The 16,552-nt window shown below is 58.5% G+C and overlaps 1 protein-coding gene and 1 long non-coding RNA gene across 2 annotated transcripts in view; one reads left to right on the forward strand and one right to left on the reverse strand.

Annotated features, from left to right (window-relative positions):
- Positions 1–13,082, reverse strand: part of LOC141578095 (uncharacterized) — a 35,316-nt gene extending 22,234 nt beyond the window's left edge. Inside the window, exons 1-2 of the long non-coding RNA XR_012507967.1 lie at positions 11,553–13,082; positions 4,326–4,450 (exon numbers count right to left, since the gene is read on the reverse strand). This is a non-coding gene — a long non-coding RNA (uncharacterized LOC141578095). The remainder of the gene's footprint in view (positions 1–4,325; positions 4,451–11,552) is intronic.
- MNX1 (motor neuron and pancreas homeobox 1) lies at positions 9,183–14,833 on the forward strand. Its single transcript, XM_010962984.2, has 3 exons — positions 9,183–10,221; positions 13,092–13,252; positions 13,850–14,833. Exons 1-3 carry the CDS (start codon positions 9,528–9,530, stop codon positions 14,210–14,212), a joined length of 1,218 nt encoding a protein of 405 aa, XP_010961286.2. The 5' UTR covers positions 9,183–9,527; the 3' UTR covers positions 14,213–14,833.
- Positions 14,834–16,552: the final 1,719 nt, after the last annotated feature.

Consider the following 16,552-nt stretch of genomic DNA (forward strand, 5'->3'; position numbering starts at 1 on the left):
CCAGATGTTCAAGACAGATGAGGGACGAGTAGTTAAAACCCACATTATATAGTTCTGTCGGGTATAAAATTGCATGTGCTGACCCATATATTCTAACTGGAAACGGACTCGAGTCACTTAAAATATTGCAACGTCGATAGGACTAATTAATTGGAAATAAGAAACGAAAGAATACAATTAAACGAGAAGAGAATCATTTTCTAATTTAATAGAGGGACATTTATAAAGATCACAAGCTAAAAGGCATCGAATGATTCTATCGACATTCTATTAAATCAGCCCCCGCGCCCCAGGCGGGAGGAGGAAGACGGGGGAAGCAGCACTGGGCTAGGGTTCGGTGCCCTCGCCGCTTTGCTGTGGCCACAAACCCCATGTTTGTGTCTGATCCGGAGCCGGCCCTCCCCTCAGAATTCACTCTTTCCTCTGCCCGCCCCTCAGACCCCAGGCCAGGAGAATCCTGCCTCTCCGCCTGGGGAGTCCGAGGTTCACAGATAAATTACAACAAAATTACTAATTGGAAAATGAAATTGTCAGTAAAGCATCTCCCCTCCCCATGTATACAATATCCTTAAATATTAAAATATTTTATTAGACCCATTTCGTAACAATAATTTATTGCAATAAAACAGACACCACGGGTCCCCCTAAATTGTCTTTTCATAATGAATAAATTTAAGCAGGCTAATTAATATATAAACTAGCCCGATTTGTCAAGTTGATTTGTATTTTAGTTAATTGTGAAAGTAATTACCACATGGTCAAATTAACAGCTTTCTGGAAATGACCAAGCCTGAGGTTTTATTTCCTTCCTGGGTGAAGAAAATTCATTTTTCCAAGCTCTTGATGTGATGAATAAAAGTCATAAATCTGGGTGATTGGTGCAGGCAGAGTCTAAATGGCTTCATATTTCATTTTAGGTTTAATAGAAATATTCATGCTCTGTTTTAATGAAATTAAATTGAGGGGGGATGGGGCTGGGAGGCGGCAGTGGCCGGGGGCTTAAAGGGACAGCACACGTTTTCTTCCCCGACGGGCGGGCGGGCCGGCCACCGAGGTCACCTCCAGTGGGCAGCAACTTGCCACTCCTGCCTGCGGGAGCCCACAGGGCCGGGGAGGTCCGTCCGTTGCAGCCGGCCCACCTGGGGTGCAGGTGGAGGCAGCAAGTCAAGAGCCCCACCCCAGGTGCACAGCCGGCGCCCACTCCCTCCTTGCTGAGGTCTCTAAGCGGGATCCGGTCAGCCCTGAGTGCAGGTGCAACCCCGCCCGACTAACACCTTTCTGCCTGCTGACTACACTCAGGCCCCTGCGAACCAGGCAAAACTGGGGTGCACTCTTCTCCCTTCTGCCTCTAGTGGGGACATGTAGGAGGGGTGTGCCGCCCTGGGCTCATACCCTCTGCTCCCCACCCACTGCGACATTCCCCTTGCCTCAAACGTGACCCGGCCAGGACCGGAACCGCCAGGGCCCAGGACAATGGGCCTAAAACGCTAGGCTGCAGAGGCCTCCCCTCAGCCTTCAGAAGTGGAAGGAAGTCTTCAGATCCAGCAACACTGCCATGTGCATTCTCGGTGCTCACGGTTTAGAGGAGCCCTCGACGCCTGGGCTGGGGTGGGTGAGAGGTCCGTTGGGATGTCCCTGGGCCCCAGGACTGTCCTGGGTTGGCAGACCCTTAACGGAGCGATCTGTGACTTGTTGATTTCCCCTGAGCAAATAAGGCTTTGATGCAGTTCAGCAAGAGTGGCTAGCTGATGAATTGACAAAAACTAATCAGCTTTATTGGGAAACAGGTTAAGGGCACGGGCGTGTCAACAATTCTCCGCCTGACCCCTTCATCCATTAACCCAGGCGGGCTGATTAGAGCAAGAAGACCCTCTCGCGTTTCGCACTGAAATTGCTTTCATAAACTCACCATTATTAGCAGTCGATGCGAGCAGCTAATTTAGAGAAGACGTCCCAGGCACGTCACATCTATCATCCGGTTTATGTATCATTATCTCATTTACAGAATGTCGCAGTGTAATATGTGTTTTTGGCAATAGGCTTGGCCCCGCGCCTGGGCTGCGCTGCTCTTTTTAGCAGCACAGCGGGGACCTCCTCGCTGCCTCCCCCCACCCCACATAGGGCCGGGAAATCTGCGTGCCTGAGGGTGCTTCCCGGGTGGGCAGGGAGGACTGAGAGCCAACCGCCACCACATGCAACCCCTCCAAATGCGCCCGTACAAACGCATGCACACCCGCGCACCACCCCTGGTGCACCCCAGCTCGCCCTCCCGCATGGCCCTGGCGTGCGGCCCAACGTACGAATTACGAATTTGCTCCCACCTCGGAGCCGAGTTTGCTCCCACCTCGGAGCCACCGGCTGCGAGTTCGCGGTTGTGCCCTGGCAGCCCCTCCCTGGAGCTCAGGCTGCTGCGAAGGTGGCCAGGTGCTACCGCTCCCCTGAGCCTGGGGCCAGGGGCCTCCCTGAGCACCGCCCCCACCTCGGGATCAGGCCTCGGCCGGCTGGGTGCCAGAGACCCTGGTGCCCGGGGACAGCCTGCCAGCCCGGAAGGCCCCTCTCTGCCCTACCGGGCTCCCAGGGTGGTGGGCCTGACCTTCCCTCCCCAGGAGACAGTGGCTCTGCGGCCCAGATGCACCCGGGAGCCCTGAGTGGGCCACCTGTTCCTCCGGGTAATTATTTTAATGTAAGGGGCCCAGCGTCGCTGGGGTACGTGCCTCCTGCAGCGACAGACGGCGGCGGGGGGCTGGGACCCTCTCCAGCCTTTCAATGGAATTTCCCAGATGGGCCGAGGGGAGGCCAGGCAGGTCACCAGGGGCCCTTTAACGAGTTCATTAGCCAAATTATCTTGCCCGCAGCACAGTGCCCTGGGGACTGGGGAAGGGAGTGTGGAGGGGTGGGGGACTTTCTCCCCCCCCCATCTCAGCGTGGAGACAGGTCTGCACGAAGGAAGAACAGCCCAGCCCAGCGGGCGTCAGGAAGGACTGAGGGGCACTGTTGTTCAGCAGCAAACATCACAGCTCCCTGCCACTGCTGGGTTCCACAGGTAGGAGTCTGGCCCAGTCAAAGGCCAAGTGGGGAAAAGTGTTTTTAGATGCATGCCGTGAGGAAATTATAATATGATAAGGGATGTGACTGACTGGGCTAGGGTATAAGGCCTCACTGCAGGACGAAGCCAGAGCCTGGCCTCTTTCCTGTGGGTTCTGGAGCAAAGTGCCTTGATTTCCAAGAGCCTTAGTTTGCCCGTCTATAAGTTGGGCACATGGGTATGTTTTCTGGTTATAATAACTATTGGATGAGACTATTAGAAGGTGCATTGAAACACTCAATACATAAGCATGCGAACATCCCAGCAGGGCTGGAAAATGCAGTCTCGTCCCTCCCCAACTCCATGGACTCCCAGCCTTTCTCAGGGTCTCAGATTCCTTTTGGGTAAAATATTCCCTGTTCACCTGGTGGGCTCGGCAGGGAGTTCCTCTGCCCTGCCAACCCCACCCCATCGAACCCCACTTAGGAAACATGGATGGGAGTGTGGTGTGGGCACGGGAGTGTGGTATGGGCACATCAGTGTCCCGTTCCTGGCAAACCAGCCTCTTACTTGCAAACACAACCCCCCACCCCAAGTCCGCTTCAAGCCTGAGATCTGTCCTGGGGCTTTGAACTTGCCCCTGTGCAGAGAGGCTGGGGCAGAGTTGAAAGAGATGAACTTGACCCAGAGACCACTTGCCCATCTTGGGGACTATCCCGCAGCTTTGGGAAGTCCAGTGGAGATCCAGCCCCCCTGCCTCCTCTCTCCCAGCAGCCTCGCAGCTTCTGCCACCTCAGCAACTACTAAACAGACCAATTAGCAGCGGCTTCCTGCCATTATCCACCCTGGACGGGGACGTTAGCGCTGCCATGCGGCCATAATCCCAAGTCAGAACGCACTAGGAAGGTCACACACTGAAGCATGGACGCGCCCAAGCAACACCCTCCCTGGATTTGTGCTTCTTCCCTGTGCTGTTGCCCCCACCCCCCAGGACCAGGCCTGCAGGTCAGTGGGCATGGTCCAGGCTGGGGTGGACGCCAGCCTGTGCAGGTCTGACCTGGGGTGGGTGCAGAGTTGCTGGTGCTGGCTCTGCCACCCTCTCCTCCTCCCACTGAGAGGTGTGCCCAGTGGCCCTGGGCCGGTGCAGCCTGAACAGCGACGGCGCACCCTTAGAAATCGAGCCTTGGAGAAGACACATTCCCGCAGGAGACTGGAAAGCTGGGCTTTCTCAAAGCAGAGAAACATTGTTCTCAGTTTTAAAAAATAAGAACCCTTCCCCCCCCCAGGGTGCAGGACTCACAGACACTGTAGACCACCGTTAGTGGTGGTTTGGAAGGGGTCCTGCCAGCCTCCCGCCTTCTGAAAAAGCTGACTTCGCAGGTATGTGTGCTACATACCTTGTTTCTGACAACAGGATATGTGAACCTGAAATTAAATTAAATTAAATTAAAAATTAAATTTAAATCCTCCAGCAAGAATATAGTCTTCTTACGGAAATTTCTCATCTCTGTTGAGGGCTATTGTCCCCTAGTGTGATTAGAGGGGCTCAAATCGGGGTGGGAGGTGTATAGGTCAAGCGGTAGAGTACATGCTTAATGCGCAAGGTCCAGGGTTCAATCCCCAGCACGTCCTCTAAAAATAAACAAACAAACAAACCTAATTACCTCCCTTCCAAAAAAAAAATAATAAAGGAGCTCAAATGAGTGTCCCCCAGGCTCTCAAATTCTTGGGGGAGAATTTGTTCCTCTTTGTAACCCAGGAGCTTTGACTTTGTGCACAGAAGAGGCTGGAGACGCCGTCCTTCCCTAGGGCAGACAGAAACCTTCAGGGGCTGGGGACTGCCTTCCCCGCACGCCCAGCGCTGGGCAGGGCACTTCCCTTCCCCTTGGTGTCCCGGGAAGCAGGGAGGCCGTCCAAGGTCTAACGAGATCGCAGATACTTTTGTATCTGGAGGAAATTTCCAAAAATAGAAGGCCCGTAGGCTGCTGGATTGTTTGAATTCTACGAGTTTAAATCCTGCAGCATCCCCCGGACCTCTTAGCAAGCCCTCAGCAATGAGCCCGGGTTTGGGCTGGTGGTTGGCAGCCAGGGCTGGGTCGGGTGGGCAGACCCGCGGCCCCAGGGCGCCCGGAGGTGGGCTCCGGCCCGAGGTGGGGTCGGCGGTGACGGCGCTCTCTAAAGGCGCGACACGAAGCCAGGCGTACGGGGCGAGGCCGACAAGCCAAGGCAGCAGCGCGTCCTGCGGGCGCGACTGCGGGGTCCCAGCCTCTCCAGACCCCTGTGAAAGGCGAGCGCCCCGGGGTCGGGGAGGAGGTCGGCAGATCAAAGGGCGGCGCTAACTGCGAGATACCTTTGGCCCTCGGGCTCCGCTGGTGGCGGCGGCGGGGACACCTGCGCGGACCCGCCCCTCCCCCGCGCTCGCCTTCCGGTGACCCCAGCCCCCCCCGCGCGCCCCCAGGTCCCTGCGCGGGTCCCCGCGGCGGCTCCGCGCGCCGAGCGTCTCGCCCGGTTTCCGGCGCTCGCCCTTCTGCCTCCGGCTGCGCGCCCTGCCGAGCTCAACCAGCGTCTCCGCAGAGTAACCGCTGCCCGGGTTCAAGACCCGCCGCCGCCGCCAGCTTAGGTTCCTCCCTCAGGCGGGTTACGCAGCATCCCCAGGCCTGTTTCCTGAAGGAAACCCCCAGAGGGTAAACTGGAGTTCAACTGAGTAATCCCGGGGAGACGCCCTGGTTTCAGCCGATCAGGCTAAGTCGTCTGCGCGAGCCCTGGTCCCAGTTCTGGAAACTGCAAGCTCTGGGAAGCTCTGTGCAAAGGGGTTACCAGGGAAAGTCATCTTCTAGCCTGTGCTCCAGGGGCAGCATCGGGGCGCCTTCCTGCCCGTTGCTCTGTTGTGCCAGCCCCGCTTCACGTGGAAGGCGGCGATATGTAAGTGATAAAGACGCCCCTTCCATCGCCTGAACTTGTGAATATATAGGTTCCATCCCAACTCCAGATAAATGATTCCAGACATGAATGGACCTGGATGACAACAGCTTTTTCTTTCGCAATTGTTTGTAAAAATCACCAATCCTCCTCTCTAAGTAGTGGGAGAAAGGGTGACTGCAGGCAGTATTCCGCATCTCGAAGGAAGACCGAACATTAAGAGAAGAGGGATGCTGTTCCAGAAGGGAAGAGGCCAGGACGCGCGCCAGCTTGGTGAAAGGCCTTCGCTGCTTCCCTTGGGAAGTGGAGGCTGGATGCTGTTCCCAGGCACCTGGAGACTGGGCTTGGGAGTACCTCTCCGACCAGACCTTTGATCTCTCGCTGCGGCCCTTCCCAAGACCAAGCCCTGCGCCTCTCTGCCCAGAACCTTCTTCAAAGCAGCTGGGCTGGATCAATACAGATGCTGGAAACAGGAAGAGCCTCAGTGTGCTCCGCTTCACACGTCATAAACCACACAAAGACCCCAGCTTCCCAGCCCTCTCCCCTCTCTTCCCTGCAGCTCAGAGACCTCCAATATGTGTTACCTTATTCTTAGCAGAAACAGACCATACGATCATTTTAAAGCCCTTTAGCATGACCGAGTCCATTTCGTCTTAAGCTCGGTTTTTCTAGACAGAGAAACAAAACTCCATCAAAATAAAGGAGCTTCTACCTCCAGAATTACACTGCATTTAGTGAGGCAGCCAGGACCAGGACCCAGGGCGAGAGGCTTAGTACTCTTCAGACCGCCCTCTCTCAGTCCCACAAGGTGGTGTGGACTTGGGGGTAACTAACGGGTGAAGCTGCTGAGCTGGGTCCCACATGCAGTGTCCTTCCTGTGTGTTCAGGAAGTGCTCTCAGCTGGTCCCAGGCAGAGTAGAAGTGTGGTGGAGGCAGGACTTTGAGGGCATACTCACTGGAATGAAAAAGGGTGATGTGAATTCCTCTGGGAGTCACAAAAACAGAATGATGTTAAGAAAGGTGGGGTGATTGATGAAGTCTAGACTGTACACCCATCACCAACTAAAACAGCCTTGATAGTGTTTTTTTTTTTTTTTTTTCAGGTAGGAAAGGGGGTGGCAGACTCTCCAAGAACAATCTTGGGAAATTTAGTTTGCAGTTACTCCCCTCCCCCAACCTCCTAAATCATCGCCCTCTGACAGCCGACCCATCCCAGCAGATGGAGGAGGGGGAGGGGAGGAGAACTTGCACTAACGCCCATCAGAGGTGGGAGCCACAATTCTTCTCTCTGACTTGGGGAGGCAGAGTGGCAGCCAGGACCCCCTCCTTGAAGGATGAAGGGCCTCCTGTACAGAACAGGTGGCTAATCTGAGGTCTCTGTAAAGCCCTCCTTCTCCAGAAGGAGTAGACAGGATGGGGGCCGGGGACACTGGGACTTTGAGGGCAGTAGGTGGGAATTACCAGGCCCCTGCCATCAGACCTGGTCCCAGTCCATGCTGAGGCTTAATGCTCTGCTGGGATGAGAGCCTCAACGTCTCTGAATCTGTACTCTGTGAAACGGAGTTGATGAAATTCTTCATCTGGTGTCATAGTGAAGATTAAGGAAGACAATACTAGAAAGCTCATGGCACATAGTAGGTGTTCAAGAAATGTGAGTATACCCCTCTCTCCACTTAGTGGCAGGCCTGCATTTTTACCACCACAAAGAGATATTACCTGAAAACAAGACAAACACCATGTAAACAGTCACTTCTATTTAAGGTTAATCTTGGTTCTTGCAAAGATAACAACATGTAACAGTTGCTGCCATATCCACTGCTATCCTCCTGATATTCCAACTAGTGGGTCTCAGGACTACCCTGTTACAATGAAAAAGAAACAAGGCTCCCCAACGTAACCATAACTGCTGCAATCACCCCTCACGTGGACAAAAGCCTTTTGAAGGGAAACTATATTGAGCCTTATATTTATGTTTAAAAAAATCCCTCTTGTAGCAATCTGACCTGCTGATTTTAAAGTTTATCAGGCCCTGATTTTTTCTCGGTTCTCCGCACCTCCCACAGCCCCCTTCCTGTCCTTTATTTGCCTCTCACCTGCATGGGAAGCCAGGCTTCCAGAACCCGAACTCCTCAAATCTCTGCCTGGGGAAGGTGACTGGGTCTAATAAAGCTGTGGACCAAGCCTGTTGGTGGTGGGCGCTGAATTCCTGCCTGTTGGTTCTTTCAGCTTCAGAAAAGCCCTTGGAAGTGCTTTCACTGTAAATATTTGATGTGCGTGTATGAGGGTGGAAGTGAAGTCTGGATTCTCACTCCACCAGCTAGCTCAGCCAAGGGAAGCCCCTTCCTCCAATTTCCCAGGAACTGCAGGAAGGAGGAGAGAAACTAAATTTTCCTGCCTAGGGCCTGGGGGCTAGGAGGACCAGAGTGACAGCCTCGGATGACTCCTGCCTCCCATGTGGGGCCTTCCTGGGCCGAGATGGGTCTCTTGCATGCCTACCAGTGGTGTCCTTCAGCAGAGAGGAAGGGCTCCGTCACTGAAGACCTGCTCCATGGCAGGTGGGCGACGTCTCCAAGCCAGCTTGGGTCTCCCAGGCGGGACCACCAGACTCTGCCCTCTCACCTTGACAGGGCAGGGCTGAGTCGAGGATCTGCGGAAGGCAAGTTCACACAGACACCACCTGAAACGCAGGGAACTTCCCAGAGTAGGTGAGAAGGTTCGACCTGCAGAAGCCTGGCGACAGGGACACAAAGCGCTCCTGTGGGTCCTGGAGACCCAACAGCGGGACCTGGGGACCAGAACAGTCTTCACTGTGCGGTCGTCACTGAGCAGAGACCTAGATCTGGAAGCAGGGGTGGCTCCCCTTGAAGAAATGGACAAACTTAAGTGCTGACGCGGAGGAGGGAGTGAACGCGCCCTAGTGACACTAGCCCAGAGCGGGACGGCGTGTGTCGAGCTGGACTTGGGCACCGTGGCCCACACGGACCCCGAGGTTGCCAGGGCCCGCCGAGCGGCTCAGCACCCGCACGAGGGCGAGCAGGCACCCCAGGCTGCGCCCCTGGCCGCCGTCCCCATCCCGCCTTCGCGGCTCGGCACCCCGGGCTGTTTAGGACCCCGCGGCGCAGGGGCGGGGCGGCAGGCGACCCGGACGGTGACAGGTGCGCCCCTCGGCCAATGGCGGGGCTGGAGCCCCTCCCCAAGCCCCCGCCGCACGCGCCAATCGGCGGCCGCGCTGCGCTTCAAGTGCGCGGAGGGGCGCGGGTCCCCACCACGGCGCCAGCGGCCTCGGCGCGGTCGCCTGAGGGCTGCAGCGCTGAGCCGGGCTCTTGGGCCCCGGCGCGCCGGAGCACTCGCGTGGGAGTTAGTGCGAGTGCGGGCGAGCGCGGCCCGGGGCGGGGCCGGCACGGAGGAGGCGCCCGGACCATGGTCACCCTCGGCTGAGTTTCCGGCGGCGACTTTGATTACTGGCAAATAATCGTAACAATACCGAGCCTTGGGGCTGCCACCGCCACCCACCGACGCCGCGAGCCGGCACGCGGCCGCATCACTCACCGCCGAGCCCTGAGCGCCAGCCCCTAACGAGCTGATGGAAAAATCTAAAAATTTCCGCATCGACGCGCTGCTGGCCGTGGACCCCCCGCGAGCGGCCTCGGCGCAGACCGCTCCGCTGGCCCTGGTCACATCGCTCGCGGCCGCTGCAGCTGGCCCCGGTGGCGGCGGCGGCGGGGCAAGCAGCGGGGCGAGCCGCAGCTGCAGCCCCGCGTCCTCGGAGCCTCCCGGGGCTCCCGCCGACCGCCTGCGCGCGGAGAGCCCGTCGCCGCCGCGCCTACTGGCCGCGCACTGCGCGCTGCTGCCCAAGCCAGGCTTCCTGGGCGCGGGCGGCGCGGGCGGCGGGGCGGGCGGCGCCGGTGGCGGGCCCGGGGGGCCCCACCACCACGCGCACCCCAGCGCCGCCGCAGCCGCTGCCGCAGCCGCCGCCGCCGCAGCCGCTGGGGGCCTGGCGCTGGGGCTGCACCCGGGGGGCGCGCAGGGCGGCGCGGGCCTCCCGGCGCAGGCAGCGCTCTACGGCCACCCGGTCTACGGCTATTCGGCGGCGGCGGCGGCAGCTGCACTGGCCGGCCAGCACCCGGCGCTCTCCTACTCGTACCCGCAGGTGCAGGGCGCGCACCCCACGCACCCCGCCGACCCCATGAAGCTGGGCGCCAGCACCTTCCAGCTGGACCAGTGGCTACGTGCGTCCACCGCGGGCATGATCCTGCCCAAGATGCCTGATTTTAACTGTGAGTACCGCGCAGCCCCCGGCCTGGGGAGGGAGGAGGGCACGGGAGAAGGGGAGCGCTGGCAGAAGGCTCTCCGGCGCATCCTCCTGCACCTGGCTCCTCCTTGCCCTGGCTCTCTATTCGGAGCGGTCTGCGGAAGCGCCGCGAAGACGCCTCGGCTCTGCCCGGGGCCTGGGAGGACTCGTGCGGGCTGCGCGGTGTGGGATTGCCAGCGAATTATTACAATGGCCACGCGCGGGCCTCGTTTCTCTCCCTCTTTTAACGGGAAGGGGCAACTGGGAGCGTGAGACTCAAATTTAATGATTAACTGGCGGGCGAGAAGTGAAGGAAGTGGTGGGGGAAGGCGAGCCGAAGAGCACCGTGAATGAGGGGGCCTGGGAATCAGGTGCCCCCGAAACCAGGGGTTTATCCTCCGGGAAACGGACTTGACTTCGGTCCGCACTATACCCCCGGGCCCTCCCAAGGGAGGGAGAGATCCAGGAGTAGCGAAGGAGAAATGAGCTTCAAGAGGCCCAAAGATGCGGGGCAAGGGCTCTGGCGACCCCGAGGTTCTGCCTGCCTCTGGAAGGGCCCTGGGTCGGGAGTGCGATGCCCAGGGGGTGGGTGACCTGACTTGAACCGAGAGCTGGCACGCTCCAGCAGCCCGAGAGGTGTGCCCTCCTTCAGGTACCCCCTTGCAGGGCTCTAAGCAGCAGGTGCCGGCCTCCAAATTCAAGGCGTCCAACACAGATCAAACCTCTCCCCAAGATCGAAGCACGGGAGGGCTGGCCACTGCCAGCCGGAGGGAGAGCCTCTGGGCCGCAGGCGGCGTTCCCTCCACCCAGGCTGGGTGCCTCGTGGAGGCCTGGGTCTCTCAGGCTTTCCTGGCACGCGGCCGCACAGAACTGGTACTTGGGAGAGTCAGGCTCTCTGGTCCGTCCGCTTGCCCACCCGGGCTCCAATCAGAGGAAGATGCATGAGGCTTTTTACGCTTTCAGCCGAGAAACACCCAAACAAAGAGACCCCATTGTTTCCGTCTGAGTGGATTTGTTTAGACTGGGGAGATGCAGGCATGGGAGGGAGAAAAGGCAAAAAAGAAAACAGAAATAAACATTTGGCAGAATTCGGATTCCTCTGCTAGAAGCTATGGTTGTGACTAAACAGAGAAAAGCCAGGATCCCAGAAGGCTGCAGAAGTCACAGCCGGGTGAGAAAATCCCAGCATGTGCGCTGTTTGCCTGCGGCCACTCCAGGCTTTTCCCAGCGCAGCTCCCAGAAGGCCCCAGTGGCCACCCATCCCTTCCATAGTCCCTCCTGACCCTCCCGCAAAGAAGAGGGAAATCTTGCTCTCACCTCTCAGTTTGAGGGCTGCAGCCTCAGGCATATCTGAATCCCGCATCGTCCAAACCCAGGGCACACTTCCAGGCCCTGCCTCAGAGCCCAGCTGATCTCTTCTGATGGAAAGTCACCCCACAGATTTTTCATAATAACCTGATTTCCCAGAGCCTGGGACGCACAGTCTCCCACTATGGGGGGCGGTGTTCTCCACAGAGGCCTCCCTGCGCACTGGGTTCCCTGGCCACCTGGCTGTTTCCCTGGGGCGGGAAGGAGCTCAACGTTGGCCAGAAAATCAATTAAAGCCACATCCCCTCGCCAACACACTTTGCCGTCCCTCACTCCTAATCTCGGCCTAGTGGTGGCTGAATTAAAACCCAGCCAGTTTTAAGTTCAGATAAAGACGCCGAGCACCGCACCCTAAAGGGCAGCAATAAACCGGCGACGGTGCCGGAACGTGTCCTGAGAGTCCGTCCTCTGGTCGCTGGAAAACCTGCTTGGTTTCCTTTAATTGGTGTCTCAGCCACTGGATGGCATTTCCCAAATGGTCCCTTTGGAGCCAGTGTTTTAATTAAAGTTCTAATGTATTGTCAAGTTGGGAATTCGGGGCCTTGTTTAACTAAAGCGGGGGGCGTGGGCCTTCCCATAAAGCAAATTGCCCATCCCAGGGGAGCCTGAGCTCTCCTGCCCGGTGCTGGTCTCTTGTCTCTTTTCTTCCCTTTCCTTTCTTTTATTGTCTGACACTTGTCAGGCTCCTGGGAAATCAAGGGAAGTCTCGTTTTGAGGTCATAAAACTCTCTGTGATGTAACCGTGTGAAATTATGCAAATAAAGCGGAGAGACCTCCTTGAATGCGTGGAAAGCCGGATCCCCCTTGTGCCTAGGCCTTTCATTTGTGTGATGAGAATTGTCCTGAAAAGCCTTCCAGGCTCCCCAGGATCGCCCCCTCTGCATCGTGGGTGGGGCTGTCAGGAAAACGTTCTAAATGAGGGCAGAGTCTCTGATGAAAACACACATGTAGGCCCAGGATTCGGTCCTTTTCCTTCCTTCTGTCCTCCCTCTTTTCTCCTTTTTCTCCTTCCTCGGTATTTGAGGAGCTGGTGCGAGGTGTGCTGCACCAGGTCTTTCCCAGGCAGGAGGACGCAGGAAGTGATTCCGGGCCGTGTGGGTTGGGGCCTGAGGTGAGGGTGGCAGGGAAGAGTGAGGAGGTTTGTCTCTGGGCCTCTGCTTCTTGCCCGTTGCCCCGATTTCTACCAATGCCCAGCCAGATGGAGAGGGGCAGCCTGGGTGATAGGGTCTCTTTAGTCAGGACTCCCAGGCCCCGTCTGAGATAAAAAGATTTGGTCCCGTTAACCCCAAGCATCTGGCTCCAGCTGGCTCTGGGGGTCCTGGGCCCCAGGGCCTCCTTAGGGGAGAGGGTGCTGATGTTGAAGAAAAAAACAGAGACTCTGCAGGGCCTGTGAGTGGGCAGCCTTGCCTGCGGATGCTGGTGGCGCTGGGTGGGAGTAGGCCGCCCAGCGATCCCGGTTGCCAGCCTCACGACCCTCTCCCACCCCAGCCCAGGCGCAGTCCAACCTCTTGGGGAAGTGTCGCCGGCCACGCACGGCCTTCACCAGCCAGCAGCTGCTGGAGCTGGAGCACCAGTTCAAGCTCAACAAGTACCTGTCCCGGCCCAAGCGCTTCGAGGTGGCCACCTCACTGATGCTCACGGAGACCCAGGTGGGCAGCTTCCCGAACCTCCCAGGGGCACCGTCTCCTCTGCTCTCTAGATCCTGTGCTTCCGGGGCAACTGGAGCTGAGCCTGTTTGACCTTCAGGCTGTGGATTAATATCCGGGCCAGAGTTCACACCCCCACCCCCGCCCCAGCCCCCGTCCCTGCCTCTGCCAAATGCCAATACTGGCCCTCAGAAGTAGGTTCAGGTGGGCCCAGGAATTTCACCCTCCCCACCCCATTCTGAAGCAGGTCGTCCCCAGGCTACATTAGAGAAATTTCCTTCCAGAAAGAGAGGAGGGAACATCTTGAAATTTATAGACGTGTACCCTAGCTGCCCTGGCCCTTTCTATGCGGACTGGACCGGGGGCTCGGGGAGAAGACACCCGCTGGGGGGGGGGTTGGGGTCGTAGTTGGCGCTTCCTTGGAGCCCCGGACTCAACTGTGGATTTTACCGATGCCCGGGGTGGGAGCGCCACTCCCCTGGACCCCGCTCCCGGGGCTGGTGAGGGAGGCGAGCCCACTGGTGGGGTGCAGGTGCAGGAGCCCAGGGACTCAGGGCGAGGGTGGAGGTGGCCGGTTTCTCACGCCTCCTGTGCCTGCAGGTGAAGATCTGGTTCCAGAACCGGAGGATGAAGTGGAAGCGCAGCAAAAAGGCCAAAGAGCAGGCGGCGCAGGAGGCCGAGAAACAGAAGGGCGGCGGGGGCGCGGGCAAAGGCGGCGGCGCCGAAGACCAGGGGGACGAGGAGCTGCTGGGGCCGCCGGCACCCGTGGACAAGGGCGGCGGACGCCGCCTGCGGGACTTGAGGGACAGTGACCCCGAGGAGGAGGACGACGACGACGACGAGGACCATTTCCCCTATAGCAACGGCGCCAGCACACACGCCGCCTCCTCCGACTGCTCCTCCGGGGCCGACTCGCCGCCCCCGCGGCCCTGCGGGCCAGGCCACCAGCCCCCGTCCCAGTAGGGGCCCCGCGGCCGTCGGTCGGCCGGGCAGGCGGGCGGCGATGCGCCCTGGATGCCGCGGCCTCTCCCGCGCCCCTGGGCAGCCGGGCGACTGGCAGGGGCCCCCCATGTCCGGCCCCCAGGCCACAAGCCAAGGTGGCCCATTCCTGGGGCTGCCCATTTGGGCCACGGCACCTGTCTGCAGGGACGGAAAGAGGGAGGCCCAGCAGGTTCCAACTAGAACTCCCATTCTTTCGAATTTAATTTGGTTAGCGCTGGGAGGAGGTGTTTGCGAGAAGAACCGACCACGGGGGCAGCCTCCTGACTCCCCTCTTCTGAACGGAGAAGGCGGAGATCTACAGTGTTAAGCGACCTCCTGAAACTTGAAACCTTCTCTGGAAACGCCTTTCTTCTGAGTATTGAAAAAAAAATGTTTCGTGCTTATGTATCTGGGGTGGGGGGGGACTTTATGTCATGAGCATTCAAACTGCTGGAAATCCCAAAACTGTACTGTCTTTATTTTTGTATATTGTATTTATATGTGTATATATATAAAGAAAGGTCTACTTGCGCATGCTAAATTATCATTTAGCTTCTCCCATCGCCCATGATGGAATGTAAAATAAATTGGTTTTTTACTGGACGAGGGTGCAAATCTTTCAGTGGGAGTTGTGAAATCAGGCTTCACAATGTTTGTGGTTAAAGTGATGGGGTGGGGTGTCTTCCTCAGCCGACAGCGATCAGAATGGCAAATGGGTATCAGGACCGCGCCCTCCTCCGGGCCCTGCGGCCGGTGGGGAACTGGATTCCGGCCGCTGGGGAGTCGCAGGTAGGAAGCTCCTTAAAAATACCCGAGTCCAGGTGTCAGCGGGTGCCAGGCTAGCATCGGTCCCAGATGCGAGAATTTCAAAAAAGTAGCCTTGGACTCCGTGTATTTCTTTTCCTATTTCTTTGAGGATCTTCTTGCTTCACTGGCATTCCAGAAGTGGAAACACACTATTCGTTTCAAAAGACAAGCTTCAAACGACTAGACTTCCCTGGTCCGCCGGCCCGTACGGCCCGGGGCGCTACCTCCGCACCTTTTCGGGACGGTCTCCGAGAGCGCGGAGCGTTTCTCCTCGCCGCGGGCCTTCGCAGAAAACCCTTCCTCGCGCTCGCCGGGGCTGGTTTTCTTGGATCTGCGCGAATGTCCGCGAGGACAACAGCGGGCGACAGGAACGCTTCACGCCGGAGCTGCAACGGCTCTGGGTTAATAAACCGCGGCCGCGCGCGCCATCAATCACCCGGGCCGAGCCCGGCCGCCGCCATGTGCTGCACACATGCCCGCTCAACCTGCCGCCCCGGCCTCCGCGCTCGCCCTCCCTCCGGGCGGCTCCCCTTCCCCCGGCGCTGACCCGGGGGCCTCTCCTGGGCCCGGAGGAAATAGGTGATCAGGGGACATGGCTTCTTTCTCCCTCCCCCGTGCCTTCCCCAATCCTTCTGTTTCACTTTTTCACCAGCACCTGGGCTGGGGTGAGGGCCCCTCCCCCTCCCCTCCCGCTTCCCCCTGGCCTCCCCCTACTCCCAGCTGATAAATGAGTTCAGAAGGGCCTGCAGTTTCATTTGGGTGATTACCGCCCGGGCGAGCGCAGCCACTCCTCTACTTCAGGGCCCGGGTGAGATTAATATCCTCTCTGGCAGCTCATTATCACCCCGGGCTCCTTCCATAAAATCCAACCTCAGCCAAGGCCGGGGGCGCGGCGCTGCTGGGAGCCCGGGCGGGAGCAGCTGTTGGGCGCGGGCGGCAGGGCGCGGGCCTCGGCCGCCTCGGGGTCCAAAGGTGCTTTGGGGGAACCGGGACTGGGTTTGCAACTGGTGGGAAAGCCCAAAGGCCCGAGGAGAGGGGTGGGAAAATTAGAGAGAGGGGGTGGGGAGTGGGAGAGGAGAAAGACAGATGCTTTGGGGGTTTAACAAAGCTGCAATCTGTGTGTATCTCGTTTTAATTTCTACCACATTGGTGAAGTTCAGCCTGAAGCAATCTCTTCTCCGGCTGGCTCCACATCTGGGGGTTATTCCCCCGCACCCCCCTGCTAAGCCGGCCCAGCCTCAGTGCCCCCACCTCAATACTGGGCCCACCAGGGACCAGGCGGGCTGGCCTGGGAGGGGTGTAGCTTCCGGCTTGGAGCGGGGTGGGGGGGTGCTTCCAACCCTAGAGGACGTCCTGTCCCTTCACCCCAGGTGTAGACCCTCCCGAACCCCGAGAGTTGTTGGCTCCCTCGGGGACAAGGGGAAAAGGAGCACTGAAGGAAGATAAAATTATTGTGACCCCCGCCCCCGGTTGCCAACAGAGCAAGCCCCGGTTTGGCGCGGGGACTTGGCGGCT

Source organism: Camelus bactrianus, chromosome 7, assembly GCF_048773025.1.
Source record: "Camelus bactrianus isolate YW-2024 breed Bactrian camel chromosome 7, ASM4877302v1, whole genome shotgun sequence".
NCBI lineage: Eukaryota > Metazoa > Chordata > Mammalia > Artiodactyla > Camelidae > Camelus > Camelus bactrianus.